General features: G+C 43.4%; 1 protein-coding gene across 2 annotated transcripts in view; it reads left to right on the top strand.

Moving 5' to 3' along the window:
* The first annotated feature begins 3919 nt into the window (after positions 1-3919).
* Positions 3920-25495, top strand: part of LOC115206480 (WD repeat and SOCS box-containing protein 1) — a 28990-nt gene continuing 7414 nt past the window's right edge. The window contains exons 1-8 of one of the 2 annotated variants that reach the window (XM_029773521.1): positions 3920-4336; positions 6703-6871; positions 13057-13325; positions 19078-19209; positions 19916-20016; positions 22961-23133; positions 23229-23342; positions 24155-24257. In XM_029773521.1, the coding sequence (XP_029629381.1) occupies positions 4297-4336; positions 6703-6871; positions 13057-13325; positions 19078-19209; positions 19916-20016; positions 22961-23133; positions 23229-23342; positions 24155-24257 (1101 nt within the window). In that variant the 5' untranslated portion in view covers positions 3920-4296. Of the gene's footprint in view, positions 4337-6702; positions 6872-13056; positions 13326-19077; positions 19210-19915; positions 20017-22960; positions 23134-23228; positions 23343-24154; positions 24263-25495 lie in introns of both variants that reach the window. The other variant, XM_029773522.1, reaches the window with a different exon arrangement.

The following is a 25495-nucleotide window of genomic DNA, read 5'->3' as shown; positions in this document are numbered from 1 at the left end:
TCTCTGTGGGTCTAACCCAAAGAAGTTCTGGGAAATGGTTAAAGACCTGGAGAATAAACCCTCCGCCTCACAGCTGCCCATGACCCTTAATGTTGATGACGTGGTTGTTATTGACAAGAAGCACATGGCTGAGCTCTTTAATCACCACTTCATTAAGTCAGGATTCCTATTTGACTCAGCCATGCCTCCTTGCCTGTCCAACATATCCTCATCTCCCACCCCTTCTAATGCGACTATCCCCGATGCTTCTCCCTCTTTTTCTCCTGCCCCGCTACAAAGTTTCTCCCTGCAGGCAATCACTGAGTCCGAGGTGCTAAAGGAGCTCCTTAAACTTGACCCCCAAAAAACATCTGGGTCAGATGGTTTAGACAATCTCTTCTTTAAGGTTGCTGCCCCGATCATCGCCAAGCATATCTCCAACCTTTTTAACCTCTCACTCCTTTCTGGGGAGGTTCCCATTGCTTGGAAGGCAGCCGCGGACCGTCCTTTATTTAAAGAGGGCGATCAAGCTGATCCTAACTGTTATAGGCCTATTTCTATTTTGCCCTGTTTATCAAAAGTGTTGGAAAAACTTGTCAATAATCAATTGAATGGCTTTCTTGATGTCTTGTATTCTCTCTGGTATGCAATCTGGTTTCCGCTCAGGTTATGGATGGGACATTGCAACCTTAAAGTTCCTCAATGATGTCACCATTTCCCTTGATTCTAAGCAATGTTGTGCTGCTATTTTTATTGACTTGGCCAAAGGTTTTGATATGATAGACCATTCCATTCTTGTGGGCCAGCTAAGGAGCATTGGTGTCTCTGAGGGGTCCTTGGCCTGGTTTGCTAACTACCTCTCAAAGAGTGCAGTGTATAAAGTCAATATATCTGCTGTCTCAGCCACTGCCTGTCACCAAAGGAGTACCCCAAGGCTCAATCCTAGGCCCCACACTCTTCTCAATTTACATCACCAACATAGCTCAGGCAGTAGGAAGATCTCTTATCCATGAATATGCAGATGATACAGTCTTATACTCAGCAGGCCCTCCCAAGATTTTGTGTTAAATGCTCTACAACAAAGATATCTCAGTGTCCAACAAGCTTTCTCTACCCTTAATCTTGTTCTGATCACCTCCAAAACAAAGGTTTTGTGGTTTGGTAAGAATAATGCCCCTCTCCCCACAGGTGTGATTACCTCATACAAGTACTTGGGTGTATGGCTAGACGGTACACTGTCCTTCTCTCAGCATATATCAAAGTTGCAGGCTAAAGTTAAATCTAGACTTGGTTTTCTCTATCGTAATCGCTCCTTTTTCACCAAAGCTGTGTATTGCCAAACTAACCCTGATTCAGATGACCATCCTACCCATGCTAGATTACGGAGACATCATTTATAGATCGCCAGGTAAGGGTGCGCTCAAGCGGCTAGATGTTCTTTACCATTCGCCATCAGGTTTGCCACCAATGCTCCTTATAGGACACATCACTGCACTCTATACTCCTCTGTAAACTGGTAATCTCTGTATACCTGTCACAAGACCCACTGGTTGATGCTTATTTATAAAACCCTCTTAGGCCTCACTCCCCCCTATCTGAGATATCTACTGCAGCCCTCATTCTCCACATACAACACCTGTTTTGCCAGTCACATTCTGTGTAAAGGTCCACAAAGCACACACATCCCTGGGTCGCTCGTATTTTTTGTTTGCTGCAGCTAGCGACTGGAACGAGCTGTAACCAACACTCAAACTGGACTGTTTTATCTCCATATCTTCATTCAAAGACTCAATCATGGACACTCTTCCTGACACTTATGGCTGCTTTGCGTGATGTATTGTTGTCTCTACCTTCTTGTCCTTTGTGCTTTGTCTGTGCCCAATAATGTTTGTACCATGTTTTGTGCAGCTGTTGTCATGTTACGTTACCACCATGGTGTGTTGTCATGTGTTGCTGCCTTGCTATGTTGTTGTCTTACGTCTCTCTTTATGTAGTGTTGTCTCTTGTCGTGATGTGTTTTGTCCTATATTTATATATTTTTTATTTATTTTTAATTCCAGCCCACGTCCCCGCAGGATGCCTTTTGGTAGGCAGTCGTTGTAAATAAGAATTTGTTCTTAACTGATTTGCCTAGTTACAGTTGAAGTCTGAAGTTTACATACACTTAGGTTGGAGTCATTAAAACTCGTTTTCAACCACTTCACAAATTTCTTGTTAACAAACTATAGTTTTGGCAAGTTGGTTAGGACATCTACTTTGTGCAAGACGCAAGTAATTTTTCCAACAATTGTTTACAGACAGATTATTTCACTTATAATTCACTGTATCACAGCTTCTGATAGGCTAATTTACATAATTTGAGTCAATTGGAGGTGTACCTGTGGATGTATTTCAAGGCCTTCCTTCAAACGCAGTGCTTCTTTGCTTGACATCATGGGAAAATCAAAAGAAATCAGCCAAGACCTCAGAAAAAACTTGTAGACTTCCACAAGTCTGATTCATCCTTGGGAGCAATTTGTAAACGCCTGAAGGTACCACCCTCATCTGTAAAAACAATAGTACGCAAGTATAAACACCATGGGACCACGCAGCCGTCATACCGCTTAGGAAGGAGACGCGCTCTTTGGTGCGAAAAGTGCAAATCAATCCCAGAACAACAGCAAGGGACCTTGTGAAGAGGCTGGAGGAAACGTACAAAAGTATCTATATCCACTGTTAAACGAGTCCAATATCGACATAACCTGAAAGGCCACTCAGCAAGGAAGAAGCCACTGCTCCAAAACCGCCATAAAAAGCCAGACTACGGTTTACAACTGCACATGGGGACAAAGATTGTACTTTTTGGAGAAATGTCCTCTGGTCTGATGAAACAAAAATAGAACTGTTTGGCCATAATGACCATCGTTGTGTTTGGAGGAAAAAGGGGGAGGCTTGCAAGCCAAAGAACACCATCCCAACCGTAAAGCACAGGGGTGGCAGCATCATGTTGTGGGGGTGCTTTGCTGCAGGAGGGACTGGTGCACTTCACAAAATAGATGGCATCATGAGGTAGGAAAATTAGGTGGATATATTGAAGCAACATCTCAAGACATCAGTCAGGAGGTTAAAGCTTAGTCGCAAATTGGTCTTCTAAATGGACAATGACCACAAGCATACTTCCAAAGTTGTGGCAAAATGGCTTAAGGACAACAAAGTCAAGCTATTGGAGTGGCCATCACAAAGCCCTGACCTCAATCCTATAGAAAATTTGTGGGCAGAACTGAAAAGGCGTGTGCGAGCAAGGAGGCCTACAAACCTGACTCAGTTGCACCAGCTCTGTCAGGAGGAATGGTCCAAAATTCACCCAACTTATTGTGGGAAGCTTGTACAAAGCTACCCAAAACGTTTGACTCAAGTTAAACAATTTAAAGGCAATGCTACCAAATACTAATTGAGTGTATGTAACTTCTGACCCACTGGGAATGTAATGAAAGAAATAAAAACTGAAATAAATCATTCTCTCTACTATTATTCTGACATTTCACATTCTTAAAATAAAGTGTTGATCCTAACTGACAGGGAATTTTTACTATGATTAAATGTCAGGAATTGTGAAAAACTGAGTTTAAATGTATTTGGCTAAGGTGTATGTAAACTTCCGACTTCAACTGTAAATAAAGGTTAAATTAATACATCAAATAAATACAAATCCCCAAATGTAAATGATGCACATTTAATTTTGTTGTCCCCCTTCCCACAGCTTTAAGCTTCAACAGAAAAAGAGCTCTGGTTTGAAATATATTTGTTATATATAACCATTTGCCGTTGCAATGGAACAGTGCACAGTAAGAGAGAAATATATAAATATTTGTAAATGAGAGTGGAAAACGGTTACAAATGAAGGGGAGGTGCCATTTTATGACCTTGGTAGCTGTGATGACGTTTTAGAAAAAACTGCCACTCAGACAGACCTCCCCAGTGAAAGAAAAGATGCCATCAAGTCTACTCTTCAGCCATTGGATTTCAACGGTGTGCGGTAACACAGTCATTTCGTGGATTTCAATAAACGCAGATTTTAGCCATCCAGTTGAATTGAACAAAACCTATTCTGCACACGGATTTTAAATTAGAGAATTCCTAAAATATATTTTTTTAGGGCTCACGCGATATTACAATTTGCAGCAGGCTACGTGCGCGACGTGCACAGCATTCCAGACGTCGGAATAGAATCCAGCTTTCTCTCTGGCTAATTATAAAGCTAGCTACTTTGTTTATTTTCCACCAAACTTTTGTTATTAAACCAATAGGCTTTTCTCTACGGATCCGGTTTCTATTTAGATGGCAAGCTTCCCAAATTCTGTAAACGAAAATGAAATAGGTAAGTTGAGATCGTTTTCACTATCTTGCTCTGTGTTTGAGGTGGAGGGGTTGCAAACGTTAATGTTCATCTCGCTATCTAAGATACATTAACCTAGATCGCTAACTAGCCACTATGTTACGCCTTTCATCAGTCGGTGACGTCATAGGTAGTCTTTATTTTCTATTGTAGGTCAGGTCGTTTCTTCCATAGCCTATAACCTATTTACTAGACTAGAGACTCACACTACAGTAACCGCCTGTCACATATTCACGATTCACCCGTGTATTATACTCGGTGGAGACCGTACGGAAGAAACTCTGTACCCGAGCAGTCGGCACACTGTTTCGCATGTCATTCGGTGGTGGAGGCGACGGCGGTAACGAGGTTTCTGCAGTATGACTCATTCCTCATTAGTCGGGGAAGCGCACTGATTTATCAGGTAGCTAATGTATAAAATGGGTGTTTTGTTGCAACACTTCTATTGCGTAATACATTAAAGTGATATATGATGTCTCATTTATATTCCAACCGAATGTTTATGTTACCCAGTTGAAATAAGTACGGCTAATAATAAATACATACAATAGTGTGTTTTGTTGCAACACTGCGTAATAAATCAAAGTGATATATGATGTCTCATTTAGCTACTTGGTCAACCATATCTTTATGGTACCCAGTTAAAATAAGTGTATTTGGGCTAATAATATGTTGTGTTATAGCCAACTTCATTATCATTGATTTACATTTCTAATGGCATGTCAAATAACAAAACAGTATTGACTCTCAGAATCTCTCAGTAAAATTACTTTTAAGCATCAATTCTGACATTGAACATTCATATCCAGCTACACGAGAGGCCAGTTTAGGGTGGTGGAACCAGCCTGATCTGTGTTCGCCTTTCGAAATAGATTGATGAATGCAGCGACCAGGCTGGTGAAATAGATTGATGAAAGCAGTGATCAGGCTGGTGAAATAGATTGATGAATGCAGCGACCAGGCTGGTGAAATAGATTGATGAATGCAGCGACCAGGCTGGTGAAATAGATTGATGAAAGCAGTGATCAGGCTGGTGAAATAGATTGATGAAAGCAGCGATCAGGCTGGTGAAATAGAATGATGAATGCAGTGACCAGGCTGGTGAAATAGAATGATGAATGCAGTGATCAGGCTGGTGAAATAGATTGATGAATGCAGCGACCAGGTTGGTGAAATAGAATGATGAAAGCAGCGATCAGGCTGGTGAAATAGATTGATGAAAGCAGTGATCAGGCTGGTGAAATAGAATGATGAATGCAGTGACCAGGCTGGTGAAATAGAATGATGAATGCAGTGATCAGGCTGGTGAAATAGATTGATGAATGCAGCGACCAGGTTGGTGAAATAGAATGATGAATGCAGCGACCAGGCTGGTGAAATAGATTGATGAATGCAGCGACCAGGCTGGTGAAATAGATTGATGAATGCAGCGACCAGGCTGGTGAAATAGATTGATGAATGCAGCGACCAGGCTGGTGAAATAGAATGATGAATGCAGCGACCAGGCTGGTGAAATAGATTGATGAATGCAGCGACCAGCCTGGTGAAATAGATTGATGAATGCAGCGACCAGGCTGGTGAAATAGATTGATGAATGCAGCGACCAGGCTGGTGAAATAGATTGATGAATGCAGCGACCAGGCTGGTGAAATAGAATGATGAATGCAGCGACCAGGCTGGTGAAATAGATTGATGAATGCAGCGACCAGGCTGGTGAAATAAATTGATGAATGCAGCGACCAGGCTGGTGAAATAGATTGATGAATGCAGCGACCAGGCTGGTGAAATAGATTGATGAATGCAGCGACCAGGCTGGTGAAATAGAATGATGAATGCAGCGACCAGGCTGGTGAAATAGATTGATGAATGCAGCGACCAGGCTGGTGAAATAGATTGATGAATGCAGCGACCAGGCTGGTGAAATAGAATGATGAATGCAGCGACCAGGCTGGTGAAATAGATTGATGAATGCAGCGACCAGGCTGGTGAAATAGAATGATGAAAGCAGTGATCAGGCTGGTGAAATAGATTGATGAATGCAGCGACCAGGCTGGTGAAATAGATTGATGAATGCAGCGACCAGGCTGGTGAAATAGATTGATGAATGCAGCGACCAGGCTGGTGAAATAGATTGATGAATGCAGCGACCAGGCTGGTGAAATAGAATGATGAAAGCAGTGATCAGGCTGGTGAAATAGATTGATGAAAGCAGTGATCAGGCTGGTTCCACCAGGCTTAGGTCAGTTGGCCCCAAAGTGTATTTTCTACACTGTCATTCAGATGTTGCTCACAAGCATCATGGTATTTGTGCTATTGATCCCTGACGGACCTCTTGTTTCTGTTTTCAGGTAAGGCTAAGTTCATTGGTGAACTCTTAGTGCCTGTTGCTCCCTTTGACCAGAAGTCTGGGCGAGAGACCTGGACTGTAGCCTTTGCACCTGATGGTTCCTATTTCGCTTGGTCTCAAGGGCATCGCATTGTGACGCTCGTTCCCTGGTCAAAATGCCTGAAGAATTTGTAAGTACCTGTACTAGGCCTAACCACATTCTTGGTCAGTACAATTGTGATCAGAAAGTAAGAGGTTACTTCAAAGGTCTGTTTACATTTTGAGGGAGGCCTCCAGAAGCAACTATTCATTTTGAGTTTTGAAATTCAACAGTTTAAAATGTCTGAATAGCCTAACTAATTTGTCTGTGCAATGAATGCACTGACTGGTGTGGAGACCTATTTGGCAGAGACAGCAGTAGAGAGCAGGGGAGCAAGAGAGACAGTGAATGTGGCATGTGCTGGTGTGTTGCTGGTGCCCACTGGGTATTCATTTGGCGGCTGCCCTGCCTGTTTCATTGTCTGGTGTTTCAAGGCCCTTTCAGCGCTCCTCCACTCTTACTTTAACAGGTCGCACGGGACACTTCCAAAGGCTACGGCACACTTCCAAAGGCTTCAACAAGAATGAAGCACAAATACTGCATTTACAACAGCCTCCTGTCCAGACCAGGGTCGGAGCTCCCTCTCTGACCACGTGAGCCGCGCCAGCCAGGCTACCCTGGCCTGTTACTCAAATTAAAAAGGAAGTAGCCCTGAAATAATGTAAAAGTGCATTTATAGCCCTCAGCCTTCCTTTAGTATTGATTTGATGTGTCATTGTTTACAGAAGGGTTTACAGCCTGACACATAGTAGTTTGCTTCATGGCAGTAAACCTTACATTATTTAGTATTGATCTGATGTGTCATTGTTTACAACCTGACCCATAGTAGTTGACTTCATGGCAGTAAACCTTACATTATTTTACAACGTAAGAATACAGTAATAAAACCCTAAGCTGCTGCATGTTGCTTTCTCTTGCCAAAGACAAGACCGTTTCTGTAAAAGTTTGACTGCACTTTACAGAAGCTTTTCCAACGTGCTAAAATTATAGGCTAAAATAACACAAGGCTCTTGAGTATCTATCCACTTCTGAATAACAAGAAGCAGCGTCTCCTTTCCTCTAACTTGGTTTAGCGAGAACTCCTCATTAATGAAAGTCCACTCTACGATATCAACCATCAGCTGCTGCTTTAAAAATAGCAGAATCTAGTACAGAACACCAAGATATTCAAGCAAAACAAAAGAGCATATCGTAAGAAACATTAGGAGACAGGAATGAAGCAACAACAAACGTACTCATTCAACGATTTTTCTTTATTTTACCATGGGGGGATTTTTCTTTATTTTACCATGGGGGGATTTTTCTTTATTTTACCATGGGGGGATTTTTCTTTATTTTACCATGGGGGGATTTTTCTTTATTTTACCATGGGGGGGATTTGTCTATTTATATACAGTACCAGTGGGGGGCTACAGCCTACTTCCTTTTTAATTCGAGTAACAGGCCAGGGTAGCCTGGCTGGCGCGGCTCACGTGGTCAGAGAGGGAGCTCCGACCCTGGTCTGTACAGGAGGCTGTTGTAAATGCAGTATTTGTGCTTCATTCTTGCTGAGCTTTGATTGGTTCTCTGATAGGTTTTTTTTCATGGGGGGTTGAGACTTCACATTGTTTGGTTTTGAAAATCCAACAGTTCAGGGGCTGTATGTGGCTCACCATGTGGGTATTTGAGTGAGAAAGACACAAGATAACTAATCATAAAAAATAAAAAAAAACAGCCCCCTTCATTATTGAGGCATCGTGCTGACATCAAAAGAGCCTATCCAGACTCTAAAGTCAGGAGGACTTCGAGTTAGGTGTCAGTCAGACTAAGGCCTAGGTGCATCCAATCTGATTTTCTAATATCCACAACCATTCTATAACACCACAGAACTGAAAATTCATTCTAGATTCTGACAGTCCAAATTGTTGTTTACAGTTCTAGTTGAGTTCTTGGTCTCGTTCTAGAATATTCTAGTAGTTGTAGTTCATTACTTGTGCAATCCTTCCCTGTGAGGAGGAAACAGAGCGCAGTGGGCTGTGTAGCAAGCTGCCAAGGACACGTGGCATGTATTATCAGTTGCCTTTCTGCAGATCTGGCTCTTTTTCCACACAATAAAGCCTTGTGACCTCCCCAGAACCTTTTCAACAAGTCTGAGCAAAAAGGGCTTATTGTATAGTAGACATGTTGTAGTACACTGTTTGGTATTACCTATTGGATGTTGTGATTAGCTAGTCCAGAATGGATTAGGCAAGTCCTGTCTAGTGGAGAGAGATTGTTTAGAAATTGAAAACCGGTCAAGGTGTAGAGATATACTAGATGCAGAATATAAGGGAACAACTTCCATATTTAAATGTTTAATAGACAGACATAGACAGAGATATTAATATGGGAAGATAGCCTTTCTCAAACTTTTTTGTGCCAGGGACCAGCAAGGCATGGGCTTTTTCCTCTGGGGACTTTACATATTTTTTTTATAATTCATAATTGCTTTTTCTTTATGAACATTCATTTTTTACTTTACACTAAATTAATGAATTATGTATTTAATTGGCTTCTTTCATGGTTTGTCTGTTGTACTCATGGGCAGTGTTGCTCTGTCTGTGCTGTCTTCAGGGGCTGGCTGTCTGTCTATAAATGACCAAAAAATTATAATATAATTTAGTCATTATACACAATCACATTACCTGTGTTGTCAATAAAAACAATATAGCAACTTGGGATGCATGATATATCGGAATCGGACGATATTAGCTAAAAATGCCAACATCGGTATCGGCCCGATGTCTAGTTTAACGCCGATATGCAAAGACGATGTCGAAGCTGACGTGCATACCTATATAACGTAGGTACATGATGTAATGACACCACCTAAAATGTTGCAATACACATGCAACACAGCATTCCTCACCTAGCCTACAATGTCTGATGTGTGGATCGAGCAGTCAACAAGTCAAGCAGTCATTTGAAAGAGTAAGGACATTTCAGCGAGACAACTCAAAAGCGAAATCCATTAACGGCAGATAATGGAATGCATTGCCCTTGACAATCAACCGTTCTCTGTCGTGGGTGATGTTGGCTTTCGCCAACTGGTCGAGCACCGGTACACACTACCAAGTGCACATTTTCCAGATGTTACAAGGTAATAGCGTCACTGCTATTAGCTTCACGACTGACATTTGGACCAGCGATATCAGCCCTATGAGCATGCTAAGTCTGACAGCAGAGTGGGTCATCGAGGATTTCGTACTGAGGAAGTTGTATGCTCAGGAATATGCTGGTTGTCATTCCGCTGCTGCCATTTAAATGGCATTTGAGAACATGTTTGAAACATGAACACACTAGCTAGATCCATTCGAATAACTGACTGGAGAAATAAGCTCATCAACCGCGCCTGCAGTAGACGTGATACCCTCTGTCATGGCATTGAAACGCCTGCTCAACACAACTGACAAGGATGTAAACAAATGTGCACAAAATCTGAGAAGCTTTATGTGTGTGTGTAAAATTTCTGGCATCTTTTTTTTCAGCTCATGAAACATGGGACCAACACTTTACATGTTGCATTTATATATTTTCTAACGCCACCGATTCTGTCACATAACAGTGGAGTGCGTATGCCCATTCTGACTTCGTCAATGCTAAGCTAACCAGTTAGCTAGCATGCGGCATTAATGCTGACTATTTTCTATGGAGTGAAGGTGGCCCCTTTTCCTGACGAGTTGGATGTTTTTACTGGCCCACATTGGCGTATGAAACAGTTGCCATTGACAACAGTTTGCCCCGGCAACAAACCGGCCCACACAGGCTGTGAACAAGCGATTCGGTGGCATTCTCTTTTTACTGTGTCGCCACCATGCTCGATGTTATGTACAAGGACCGCTACTGTGATGTAGACAAGAAACAGGGTTTACATGAAATGTTACATACACAGCTGGACAAGATGGAAACGGACACAGTGACAGTGCGCTCCGAGGAAGAGGCCACAGACAGAGCTGAAACTTCACTGCTTGACATGTATGATGAAATCCTGGTTGAGAATGAAACATCTGAACAAATGAACAACGAAACAGCACAGCAAGTAAGTGAAAGAAACAGGTTTTGATTATGTTTTACTGGTAATGGGGACATACGTAAATGCCGACAAAATAACTTTTTGTTGTGTGTAACCTTTATTTATCTAGGCAAGTCAGTTATTAAGAACAAGTTGTTATTTCCAATGACGGCCAAACCTGGACGATGCTGGGCCAATTGTGCACTGCCCTATGGGACTCCCAATCACGACCGGATGTGATACAGCCTGGTTTCGAACCAGGGACTGTAGTGATGCCTCTTGCACTGCGATGCAGTGCCTTAGACCGCTGTGTCCGTGTGTGTTAACGATTTAACTGTACTAGAATGCTTAAGGCCACAAAACAAATTATCAGTATCAGTTTTTTTGGGCAAGGAAAATATCATATCGGTGCATCACTAATAGCAACTGAATCTTTATAAACAAATAACAATCTATCAATATATACAATGTTAAATAAATAGAATATTACAAGATGTTTGACTCACTCAATCATTGAGACTGGTGTGCCTGTCTCTTGGACAACAACAGGTCAAACCTCAGAGGGAGGAGGAGAGGGACACGGAGGGGGGTTTTAACAGCTAGTCTGCTGCAATATTTAGATTTTGTTGCAGCAAGAGAGAAGCCTGTCTCACATAAGTATGTAGAATGAAAGGGCCTAATGTCTTCACTGCCATCTCGCTGAGTTGTGGGTATTCTCTGCTGCTGAACAGCCAGAATGTGGAAAGGCGCATCTCATTAAAACGAGTGTCCCGCATTCTTTTTATTCTCACCAAATTTGAGGAGCAGTCCCGTTGGTACAGAGTCCGATATAATGTCCCATCGTAATCCATGTCCCGTTATGTAGGCCTACTTGTTCAGAACACAGAATATTTCACCTGCAGCTGTATTCTGAGGCATTTCTTGAAAACAAATACATTCTTCATAAGTGTAGCATACACACACACGCACAAGAAGCGGGCGTATGAAATGTCAGTCATCTAATTGGATTGCAAACCAATTTGATGCACGGGCTGTCTAAAACCTGTGATTCAATATCATCTGCCATATTGTGGATTCTAGGTGTGACAGTGTTATTGTAAAGTAGGATTTCACTGACCTTTGTCGCATCAGTTGGGCCTAAAACCTCTCGGCAAGCATCCACGTCTGATGGCATCACCAGCTTTTCAACTATAGCGAAAGGAGCCTGGCATTTGGAAATGTTTTGAGAGAGTACGATGCCCTCAGTAAAGTGTTGTCTGAAATTATTGTGAACATTTTTGGGGGGGTTGGTCTCATCTCTTTCTCGTAAAATAAATATCATCTGGTTCATTCTTGAGATGGGGATGCTTTGTTGAGGCAAGTCTGACAGACCGCTTTTGGTGGGCAACTGTCATTTAAAACAATTCCAGGGCGAGCGCGCGTGCGCATGTGTGTGGTGTAACTATACTTCGTCATGGCAACACCATTATTTTACTGCAGCATGCGTAGTTGAGCGCATTGCCCAAGCAGGCCTATGGCAAGTATTTATTCGATTCAAATATGCCGCAGACCAAAGAAAGACCCAATCATATTCAAGACAAATGTGCCGCGGACCGGCAAGCATTCCTCCACAGACCGGGGTTTGAGAGAGGCTGCTCTTAAGAGGTTCGCAGCAAATCGTTCTCCTTCCAGCAGGGAGTGTAGACCTAAATACTCCTCCTTATGTTTGTTGTCTCATCCTTCCCTGCCCTTGGTCAAAACATTGAATCAAGGCTGAGACCTCGAGGTTCAATAGACTATACATTTTTAAAGGACACCCATGGCTGATTTTGTGGCTCATTGGCCCAGATATCAGTTACTAAGACCTGTTTATGATGACTTCTGTCCTTAGAGGTTACCTGGAGGCCAAATTCCAATAGGGAATAATCATCAGAACATCTTTCTTAACAATATGAAACTCACGGACCAAGTTAGCCAACCCTCTCTCACCACTTTAGACTGCATGTATCACTGTGCTCTCCTCCTGTATGTGCATAATTCTTTTAGCTGTTTGGCACCTGGATCTATTGAATTCAGGTGCGTTACATTAAAAAGTAATGTGATCATGGCCTACATGTAACTCACCTTTCTCCCTCTCCTTTCTCTCCATTACCCTCATTTCCCTGTTCTCCATTTCTGTCCCTTCTCTTTTTCTGCCCTCTCTCCATCTCACTCCCTGTCTTTCCACATGACCCCTCTCCTTCCTCTCTTTCTATCCCACTCTCCAGTGTTGGGGAATGCTCCAACGGAGCGGGCCCTCAGCGTTTGTCACGGCAGAACAGCGAGGGGGGAACAGTGGTGCCAGTGGGCGAGCCCAGGGAGCACACCATCGACTGCGGTGACGTCGTGTGGGGCCTGGCCTTTGGCTCGTCTGTGCCAGAGAAGCAGAGTCGCTGTGTCAACATCGAGTGGCACCGTTTCAAGTTCGGTCAGGACCAGCTGCTGCTTGCCACGGGCCTCAACAATGGGCGTGTCAAGATCTGGGACGTCTATACTGGTGAGCACCTGATTAAACATTAACATCACGACCAGCTGGACGGCTCTGTTTTCACAGTGCATTATCCCTAGTTCCATGTACCAATGCAATTGATTGAATCAGCATGCCTCTTCTCAGCAGGGAGGAAGTTGAAGCCTCGTAGGGGGGTTTCTTGGATCAACTTTCTCCACACAAATCCTGGGCTGTGTTTTCATTCCAGAAAATCCACTTCGCCCTTCTACCTTTTTTCACTCTCTCTCTCACAGATCTTATAGTTGAAAGCAGCAAGGCAGAAATTGGGTGGGGCTGTTTACACTTATGTCAAGGGGAGAGGACATGATATGTCTTGCCTGGAGCTCAACTGGTGGTACCTCGCCAGTCGTGTCCTAAATGGAATGTATTTTATTTTTTTCAGCAGCGGTGTCAAATGTAGCTTTTTTGGGGGGGGGGGGGCAGGCAGGTTCCTTTTTGCTGGGTGAGGTCAGGCACACCTGTGATACATCTTTTTTTGGCATGATTATGAGAAGGTCACTTCTGGTGACTTTTAAAAGGACATTACACAATGATTTAAAAAAATAAAATCTCATTTCCAATTCAAAAGCGTTACAACCTATAGCCCAATAAATAAATAGGCTGGAGCATGGGGTTGACCATCTGCATTTACCTAATTGAAAAACCACAAAAGACTCTGAATGCATTCAATTCTACAAATGTACTTGGAACTCCAGGGTTTTTTCTGGATCAAAATTGGGCTTAGTATTTATAGAGGTCCTCTTCTTGGCTGCATATATATATTTTTTGACTGTTTTAAAGCTACTTTCCTGCAATTCTACACATTTTGCAATGGTTTATGACGTTCTTATGCTATCTGAGTGACTCAATCATAACAAAATCAATGGGTGCCGTATGCCATGATATTTATTTTGATTTGGGTGATTCTTAGTGCTCAAAGCTCCATAATAGGTCAATTTTCTTTTCTACATACTTTTTGTAGTGGCGGCAACGATTTTAAGTGAATGTAGAGGAAAAACACTGGCTCTGGACATATGTCTGATTGCTGTGACATCAGCTGTTGCCCAGATGCAGGATTATTAGGTACTCTTTTTAGTAGCCAATCATTAAAGAGAGTAGATTTATCTCAGTAGGGTTACATAAGCCTTCCTGATTCACACAGGGCTATAAAATGAGTTTTTCTAAAAGAAGTGCCAAGAGAATGCTCTGTTCCAGACGTGAAACAAGGTCGCCATGCCATTCTGCCCATCTCATCATCTACCCACCCACCTCTAGCTGGCATCCTGTTTTATGGTCTTGTTAGGTTTTAAATGCATTTACATTTTAGTCATTTAGCAGACGCTCTTATCCAGAGCGACTTACATTTCATTTCATTTCATACATTTATTTTTATTTTTTTCCCTGTACTGGCCCCCGGTGGGAATAGAAACCACAGCCCTGGCGTTGCAAACACCATGCTCTACCAACTGAGCTACAGGGAAGGCCTATTAAAACTCATGGACGATTAGTAAAGCTTAAACCAAGTTTATTCACCCATTGGGTCATACAGCTGCATAAGACACATAGATATTTCCACCAGTGGTAGTATATAAATTCAGTAAAAAAAGAAACATCCCTTTTTCAGGACCCTATCTTTCAAAGATAATTCGTAAAAATCTAAATAACATCAGATCTTCATTGTAAAGAGTTTAAACACTGTTTCCCATGCTTGTTCAATGAACCATAAACAATTAATGAACATGCACCTGTGGAACGGTCGTTAAGACACTAACAGCTTACAGACGGTAGGCAATTAAGGTCACAGTTATGAAAACTTAGGACACTAAAGAGTCCTTTCTACTGACTCTGAAAAACACCAAACGAAAGATGCCCAGGGTCCCTGCTCATCTGCGTGAATGTGCCTTGCATGCTGCAAGGAGGCATGAGGACTGCAGATGTGGCCAGGGAAATAAATTGCAATGTCCGTACTGTGAGACGCCTAAGACAGAGCTACAGGGAGACAGGATGGACAGCTGATCATCCTCGCAGTGGCAGACCACATGTAACAACACCTGCACAGGATCGGTACATCTGAACATCACGCCTGCGGGACAGGCACAGGATGGCAACAACAACTGCCCGAGTTACACCAGGAACGCACAATCCCTCCATCAGTGCTCAGACTGTCCGCAATAAGCTGAGAGAAGCTGGACTGAGGGCTTGTAGGACTGTTGTAAGGCAGGTCTTCACCAGACATCACCGGCAACAACGTCGCCTATGGGCACAAACCCACTGTCGCTGGACCAGACAGGACTGGAAAAAAGTGCTCTTCGCTGACGAGTCGCGGTTTTGTCTCACCAGGGGTGATTGTCGAATTCATGCTTATCGTCGAAGGAATGAGCGTTACACCGAGGTCTGTACTCTGGAGCGGGATCGATCTGGAGGTGGAGGGTCCGTCATGTTCTGGGGTGGTGTGTGACCCTCCAGCATGACAATGCCACCAGCCGCACTGCTCGTTCTGTGCGTGATTTCCTGCAAGACAGCAATGTCAGTGTTCTGCCATGGCCAGCGAAGAGCCCGGATCTCAATCCCATTGAGCACATCTGGGACCTGTTGGATCGGAGGGTGAGGGCTAGGGCCATTCCCCCCAGAAATGTCTGGGAATTTGCAGGTGCCTTGGTGGAAGAGTGGGGTAACATCTCACAGTAAGAACCGGCAAATCTGGTGCAGTCCATGAGGAGATGCACTGCAGTACTTAATGCAGCTGGTGGCCACACCAGATACTGACTGTTATTTTTTTATTTTGACCCCCTTTGTTCAGGGACGCATTATTTAATTTCTGTCTGTGGAACTTGTTCAGTTTATGTCTCAGTTGTTGAATCTTATGTTCATACAAATATTTACACATGTTAAGTTTGAGAGGACATACATTTTTTTTGCTGAGTTTATATACCCCGATTTGGGTGGAGTCTCCTCCTCTCTAAACATTACATCTTTATTACTAGGCAGGAACCTTCCCTGACCCCACCATATACAGTCCTCCTACAGATACCCATTAACTTCTGGTGTATAAACTAGACTATGGCACTCCTCATGCCTCTAGTATAACTGATGATTAACAATATTTCAAGTTTAGAAATCCTACCCATCAGTCTGTGTTGGAGACAGTCAGTGGGTGATATGTGTTGACGTTCATTTTAGCCCAGCTGTCTGCTTGTGCCGCCTCTCCTGCTCCCATGTTTTTTACTGACACACCTGAATGATGACGTTTGCCCACGGCCCCTCTCTCCCTGCTGCCAACACAGTGCTGATATCACAACCCCGCTAGGCCCCCCCTCTCTCCTAGACTCATTGGTTCTCTTTCTCTCACACACCTACAGTTGAAGTCGGAAGTTTACGTACACCTTAGCCAAATACATTTAAACTCAGTTTTTCACAATTCCTGACATTTAATCTTAGTAAAAATTCCCTGTCTTAGGTCAGTTAGGATCACCACTTTATTTGAATAATGTGAAATGTCAGAATAATAGTGTAGAGTGATTTATTTATTTCATCACGTTCCCAGTGGGACAGAAGTTTACATACACTCAATTAGTATTTGGTAGCATTGCCTTTAAATTGTTTAACTTGGGTCAAATGTTTCGGGTAGCCTTCCACAAGCTTCCCACAATAAGTTGGGTGAATTTTGGCCCATTCCTCCTGACACAGCTGGTGTAACTGAGTCAGGTTTGTAGGCCTCCTTGCTCGCACACACTTTTTCAGTTCTGCCCACAAATGTTCTATGGGATTGAGGTCAGGGCTTTGTGATGGCCACTCCAATACCTTGACTTTGTTGTCCTTAAGCCATTTTGCCACAACTTTGGAAGTATGCTTGGGGTCATTGTCCATTTAGAAGACCAATTTGCGACTAAGCTTTAACTTCCTGACTGATGTCTTGAGATGTTGCTTCAATATATCCACCTAATTTTCCTACCTCATGATGCCATCTATTTTGTGAAGTGCACCAGTCCATCCTGCAGCAAAGCACCCCCACAACATGATGCTGCCACCCCAGTGCTTTACGGTTGGGATGGTGTTCTTCAGCTTGCAAGCATCCCCCTTTTTCCTCCAAACATAACGATGGTCATTATGGACAAACAGTTCTATTTTTGTTTCATCAGACCGGAGGACGTTTCTCCAAAAAGTACAATCTTTGTCCCCATGTGCAGTTGTAAACCGTAGTCTGGCTTTTTTTTATGGCGGTTTTGGAGCAGTGGCTTCTTCCTTGCTGAGTGGCCTTTCGGGTTACGTCGATATAGGACTCGTTTTACTGTGGATATAGATACTTTTGTACCTGTTTCCTCCAGCATCTTCACAAGGTCCTTTGCTGTTCTGGGATTGATTTGCACTTTTCGCATCAAAGTACGTTCATCTCTAGGAGACAGAATGTGTCTCCTTCATGAGCAGTATGATGGCTGCGTGGTCCCATGGTGTTTATACTTATATACTATTGTTTGTACAGATGAACGTAGTACCTTCAGGCGTTTGGAAATTGCTCCCAAGGATGTACCAGACTTGTGGAGGCCTACAATTTTGGCTGATTTCTTTTGATTTTCCCATGATGTCAAGCAAAGAGGCACTGAGTTCAAAGATAGGCCTTGAAATACATCTACACCTCCAATTGACTCGAATGATGTCAATTAGCCTATCAGAAGCTTCTAAAGCCATGACATCATTTTCTGGAATTTTCCAATCTGTTTAAAGGTACAGTCAATTTAGTGTATGTAAACTTCTGACCAACTGGAATTGTCATACAGTGAAATAATCTGTCTGTAAACAATTGTTGGTAAAATTACTTGTCATGCCCAAAGTAGATGTCTTAACCGACTTGCCATAACTATAGTTTGTTGACAAGAAATTTGTGGAGTGGTTGAAAAACGTGTTTTAATGACTCCAACCTAAGTATATGTAAACTTCCGACTTCAACTGTATTTCACTCCTGGCTCCAGTGATCGCATGGCATTCTGACATCGATCCAGATCTCCAGTTCACTTCATCAAGAACTGATTATTCTGCCTTTGTTTTCTTTATTTCATGGCTGAATATTGCCAGTGGCATTACTTTTGTTAGGATTTGGCTTCAGGCGCAATTAGGGTGTTATTTTAATAACTATTATAATAGATTATTATACCCCAATTTAGAGTTGTCAATTGTTAGCAGACTATTTGAGAATAGCTACTGTAATTGAGTCCCATCCTCCCCTCAGTAGAACCAGTCTTTGGACTGAGTGTCAGGAAGTAACAAATTGCAGGGTTTAACTCAGGATTACTCTGCTTTCAACTATTGTGTGTCAGTCTACCCAGAGGGTATTCTGTGTCACTCTGACTGTCAACACCAGGACCAGCCTTTGAAATAGAGCTCTCCTGGGCTCCAACTCATCACGTAAAGAAAAGAGCACAGTCAGTGGGACTAGTTGTTACATGAAGAATTCATTTGTGACCGCCCTCTTTCTTTCCCCTCTTAAATATTTCTTTCTATACTCCATCTCACTCTCTTTTTCTGTGCCTCTGTAAAAAACTGACAGCGCTCTGGTTACTTTTTGCATGGGTGTGGAACCCACACTATTCTACACCCCACAGAGGGAATAAAACAAATGGCAGCTCTGTGGCATTTTAATCCACAAATCATGACAAATTCCCCAAGGCTGTGTAAACAGAGGTGGTGGAGTTGACCTACAGTAACTTGTCTGTGCTGTGTATCTCATTAGCTTTATTATTAACTCTGGGGTTGTTTGCCTTTACAGGAAAGCTGTTGCTGAATCTCATGGACCATACAGATATAGTGCGAGACCTGACTTTCGCCCCTGATGGCAGCCTCATGCTAGTCTCGGCATCCAGAGACAAAACCCTGAGGGTCTGGGACCTGAAAGATGACGGTAAGAACACTGAGCCATGAGGAACACCTTTTTATTATCTTGGACCTGAAACCATTTTCCATGCTTGTTAACATAGTTATTGTTTTTGTTAGAGATTTGTACAGCTGTGCCAGCAAGCCACACTGATCTGTTGAGGTCAAGATTATTATCATGCATGCAGATGTGTATAAGCCCAACACACAAAAATGACATCTACACACGAAGCTGAAGAAGTAGGGAGCATGTGATAAGCTGCCTTTGTTCCAGTGGAATGAGCTTCTGCTGCTGGCAGTTCCACCTTGAAAGGCCCCTCACCCACTGCATGCGTTTTAAGCTCACAGGAGCAGAGAATGTTAACATTGGGCCCAAGTCCCCTGACACATCTATTTTATCTGTGAGTCCGTGTTTTCAAATGACGCAATCAACATACCCAAACACAAGCAGTAGGATTTCCTACAGTTTTTGTCACTTGAAAAATGGAACTCCACGAGCCTAGTCTCCATAGCCTAATTGGAAAAACCTACATTTTACCATCTAAGCCCATTAATTAAAATAGCGCAGTTATCCCTATTGAAATCTTGCAGACAATCCTATAAACCTCGGAAACATAATCAGCAGACATTTGTACTGTTACTTCATCACAATAATAATTTATTAAAAAGCAAATAGTTTGTGCATTTTTCCGTCACATGTACATGTCATAACAACCTGTGATGCTGTGTTGTAGGCAACATGGTGAAAGTGTTGCGGGGTCATCAGAACTGGGTCTATTGCAGTGCATTCTCACCAGACTCCTCAGTCCTCTGCTCTGTCGGAGCCAGTAAATCGGTACGTACACCTGTTCCCCTTTCTCTCCCTTTTGAGATGAACTGCTTCTCTGTGTGCTATTGCTTGTCTAGTTATGCTCAATGACCAATCAATGAAACACTCCCACCTTCCCCTCAACTGAATCTTGATCTTTATGCTTGGTGTCATGACTAGTTCAACAGCCCTGCCTGTAGTTCGGTTTGGTTTGAAACAGCTTTGGTATTGTAATATGCATGTAGACTAACAAATGATCACACACTTTTTTGTAATAGTTCTGGTATTTATCCTCCATCTATAATCCAGCTCACAATCTTTAACTGTTCATTTGATGCTTTACAATGTGGGATGCAGATTGCTATGCTTTATTTAATGACCTTTGAACCTCAATGCTGACCAAAATCATTCAAAGAAATGTTCTAAATATTTTTGGATTTCCCTTTTTGATAAAATCTACCTGGTATTTAGTAAATAGTATGCAAGGAGAAAATGAGATGGTTAGCTAAGTGGCGTAGTCCTCAAAATGGCTGCCCAGCCAGTGAGGGATTGGACCCCAATGACTTCAGTCACAGATGCACACTTTGCAAGAACTTCATTAACATGCTAGTAGTTAGTTACTGTAGCCAGTTCCACCCTTCTTGTGCAGGGTGCAGCTAGATTGTTGTTAGGCTGTGTGTCCATAAGTGTCTTGCTTTCCCTGTCACAGGTGGCAGGTGTGTGAGTGTTTTTGAAGGGAGGGAGCGCCGCGCTGACATAAAGCAGCCGGTGCAGACCGCTGGCTGGTGGCACCAGTGCCACTACTACTGCCGGGCTGGGACGCACTGTGCCCCTGCCCAGGGGGCAGCCTTGCACCTACCTGACCGCAAGGTCTCCCGTACGTAGGTGCTGCTGTCTCCATGTTTGTCTACCTCCGCTGTCGCAGTTCCTCCTTCTATATCAGTTATAAAACAGTGATTTTAAAACGGCAGTGAAGTCAATACTTCCACCCATATGGTCCCTTACCCCTCTCCTTCACCTCCTACTGTCCCTCCCTATCTCACCTCGCCCCCCCCCCCACTCCCAAATGTACTTAATTAGAAACCCTACCTATTATAGCACACCTTAACTGACATTTTGTTAGGTTAGTAGTTTTTTGTCAGTTCAATGTCAGTCTCGCCCTCCCACAGTCTCTAACTTGTATGAATGACATTGTTATGATTATTTATGTCTCTTCATAATGAGGCTGTTCACATCAGTTACTTTAGTTTGATAGCCTTAGTTCTCCCTCATCCTCCTGACTTCTCTCCCGGGGCCCATGTTTAAGGGCCAGTCTGCACGCCCGTCTCTGTTGTGGCCGCCCCACTCAGCCCCTTTTGTAATGAAGTTAGTGTGCAGGGGTCAGGTCATTGTTGGCGTAAATGAGAATTGAAAGGACTCTTTGTGGCTCCGCAGACTGCCATCATCCCCATAAATGTCCGCCTTTGTCCAAAACACTCTACCAAAATGAACATGGACAATGTTGGAGTCGAAAAAAACATGATGTAAGTTAGTGAATTCCCTGTTGCCTCATAATTGGCCAAAGGGCAGTATTTTCCTCACGGAAATGTCCCACTTTGATTAGCATTTGCATATTTTTTTGTTAAAGCAGATAGAGAAAACAAACGCAATGGTCAATGATTTTCTGTGATCATAGTGGGAGAGGAAGAACAGTCTCTCATTCAGAATGACTGAAAACCAAAACATATACTCGTCATAGTACAAAAAACAAAACTGCGAATACATTCAAACTGAACTCTAAATTGCTTGAACAGAAATTTTATAGAGAACTGGGCCTCATTAAAAACACCACAGAAAACAAAGGAGGCAACTGTAACTGTCTGCCATTTTGGAGCAGATTTTCCAGTCACTGGCAGCTGGCTGTCTTATAAACTGTGGAGTGGTGTAGCTTGCCTAAAATGCAGGCAGTAGCCTCATGCGTTGGATTCCTTTCATTTCACACTAACGCTAGAGGAGGGAGTAGGAGAACATGAACTGAAGTAGCCCCTAGAAACCATTGACTTGATTGTGGAATGGCATTTATCTACTTTAGCTGAAATGTTGCACTTTTGCTCAAGTGCAATGTTTGCAAAACTCCTTGTGATGTTTTCAATAGGCCTATACAATCTTGTTTTGGTTCTAAAAGTTACAAGGAAGTTCAACATCACTGTTAAAGCCTCTCTAGAATTGGAGTTTAATTAGATTTGCTCTGTTCTGGTCAATTTAAAGTTTTAACAAACAACAAGGCATGTTCCTCTTGCGCATGCATTACATTGCTCTGGAGCAAAGGAACGTTCAAGGCTTTATGGCTGACTGTTGAAAACCGTGTGCACATGTTGCAAATGTGTGTCCAAAGGCGTCAACCTTTTGGCCATCAAATGTTTGTTTTTTCTCTTGCAGTATGTCTCTTCGTAGGCTTCCACCGGAGGTGCGAGCCTTTTGTAATCACAGTGAACTAGAACTCTGAAAGGGGAATACCAGTGGAGTAACATTATGTTACCTTAAGTTACTACTTGTTTTATTTTTCTTCTTTTCCTGTAGACTTAAAAATGTTTGTATTGAGAACGTTGTAATTAGATATATGTTTAAATGCTAGCCTACGTCAAGAAAATGACAATTTATATGGAGCACCATTTTAGCAGCTATGTTAAGAAACCAGATGTGCAGTGACATGCATTTTGTTACATAACATAGAATTGCTGTTTGAGTAGCATGTGATTTATTTTGTGCATTGTTTGGTCTGTAGTTCTACACATAAGCCATAAAATGACACTGAGCAAACAAAGATTTTTCTGTTTATTTCTTGTTTTATTTTTGTTGCTTAATTTAATTACTTGTAATATACATTGCATCTGTTTTGACATTTTATGTCAGTAGTTTTAAGTTGTTTAAAATGATTGTCCCTGCATAGCGTTATTCCGTGGGCTTTAACATGGACCTCTTTCTTCTGTAGGTGTTCCTTTGGGATATGGATAAATATTCCCTGATCCGGAAGCTTGAGGGTCACCATAATGATGTGGTGTCCTGTGAGTTCTCTCCTGATGGCGCCTTGCTCGCCACCGCCTCCTACGACACCCGCGTCATCATCTGGGACCCCCACGTGGGCACTGTGCTGCTGGAGCTAGTGTAAGTCACAGACACCAGGAACTAGGGCAAAGCAATGACACAATGTTGTTAAGACCTTGTTGAAGTTTTCTAATCTCTGTGTTTCTCTCCTTCAGGCACCTCTTCCCTCCCCCCTCGCCCATCTTTGCAGGAGGGGCCAACGATCGCTGGGTACGCTCCGTAGCGTTCTGTCACGACGGGCGTCACATCGCCAGCATCACTGACGACAGGTAAGGAACAAAGAGACCTGTGTCTGGTGCATCAGAAGGGTCCAATAAGGAAAAGCTCAGCTTTAAAAATGTTTGAGATTCTTATGGCTAATGTCCACTTGATCCTATCTCTAAGGCGTTCTCTTCTACCACAGGTGTAGAGTATGGCTGGTGTAGATTTGTAAGTTTGTGTTGGCCATAGCTGCTTCACCAAGCTCACTTGCGCTGTCACACTTCACCATGTACACCGTAAACTGCGTGCCCTCTCTGCTGATGAAAGTGTTCGTTTGCTGCAGTAGCAGAGCGATGTGAAGCAGAGTGAGAGGAGAGTCTTAATGGGGTCTGAATGAGAACAGAGCTGTTGCAGCCAGGCAGGGCCCCCTTTGGGAATGGCTCACATGACGGCCATTAATCAACCGCTGACGCCTTGCTTCCTTCTCTCCTTAGCCCTTCCCTTCGTTGGTTAGGCTGCTAAGTGTTTACCAGTGCGAAGGCAGTGCTAGAGGGAGAGGAGGAACAAGTCTCACAAAATGGCGGGGACAATTTTTTTTTCCCAGCCACATCTGCCAAGATTAGTTTTTCAGATAGAATGAGGATAAAACATTTAGAATTTCAATAGTTACATTTTATTTAAGTGACAATAAACCCTTTTTTAATTTGAAGCGGAACAATATGAATCCTACAGTCTTTCAGCCAGCTTGTTTTGTCTCTAATGCAGTTCCCATGTGATCTGTGTCTGACCAGCGCCCTTCTTGTGGTCAACCTCTCCCTCTTTATTTTGTCCTCTCTCTTCTACACACCCATTAACTCATTCTGTCCCTCCCTCTCTCCAGAATGGTGCGTTTCTGGACCATTGATGAGAAGTCTCCCAAGGCCATCGCTCCCCTCACTAATGGCCTCTGCTGTGCCTTCTCTACTGATGGGAGTGTCTTAGCAGCTGGGTGACTCCACACACACCTAACTACACCTCTCCACACACACACTCCTACACACCTACCTACATGACTCCACACACACCTAACTACACCTCTCCACACACACACACTCCTACACACCTACCTACACGACTCCACACACACCTAACTACATCTCTCCACACACACACCTCTCTCCACACACACACACACTCCTACACACACACCTCCTACACACCTACCTACACCTCTCCACACACACATCTACCTACACCTCTCCACACACACACACTCCTACACGACTCCACACACACCTAACTACACCTCTCCACACACACACACACACACACACACACACACACACACACACACACACTCCTACACACCTACCTACACCTCTCCACACACACCTAACTACACCTCTCCACACACACACACTCCTACACACCTACCTACATGACTCCACACACACCTAACTACACCTCTCCACACACACACTCCTACACACCTACCTACACGACTCCACACACACCTAACTACATCTCTCCACACACACACCTCTCTCCACACACACACACACTCCTACACACACACCTAACTACACACCTACCTACACCTCTCCACACACACACACACACATCTACCTACACCTCTCCACACACACACTCCTACACGACTCCACACACACCTAACTACACCTCTCCACACACACACACACACACTCCTACACACCTACCTACACCTCTCCACACACACCTAACTACACCTCTCCAAACACACACACTCCTACACACCTACCTACACGACTCCACACACACCTAACTACACCTCTCCACACACACACTCCTACACACCTACCTACACGACTCCACACACACCTAACTACACCTCTCCACAGACACACACACACACTCCTACACACACACCTAACTACACACCTACCTACACCTCTCCACACACACACATCTACCTACCTCTCCACACACACACACTCCTACACGACTCCACACACACCTAACTACACCTCTCCACACACACACACACACTCCTACACACCTACCTACACCTCTCCACACACACATACTCCTACACACCTACCTACACTTCTCCACACACACACACACACACACACACCTACCTACACCTCTCCACACACACATCTACCTACACCTCTCCACACACACACACTCCTACACGACTCCACACACACCTAACTACACCTCTCCACACACACACACACACACACACACACACACACAC

Source organism: Salmo trutta, chromosome 13, assembly GCF_901001165.1.
Source record: "Salmo trutta chromosome 13, fSalTru1.1, whole genome shotgun sequence".
Lineage (NCBI taxonomy): Eukaryota > Metazoa > Chordata > Actinopteri > Salmoniformes > Salmonidae > Salmo > Salmo trutta.
This window is presented reverse-complemented; position numbering and strand designations above follow the sequence as displayed.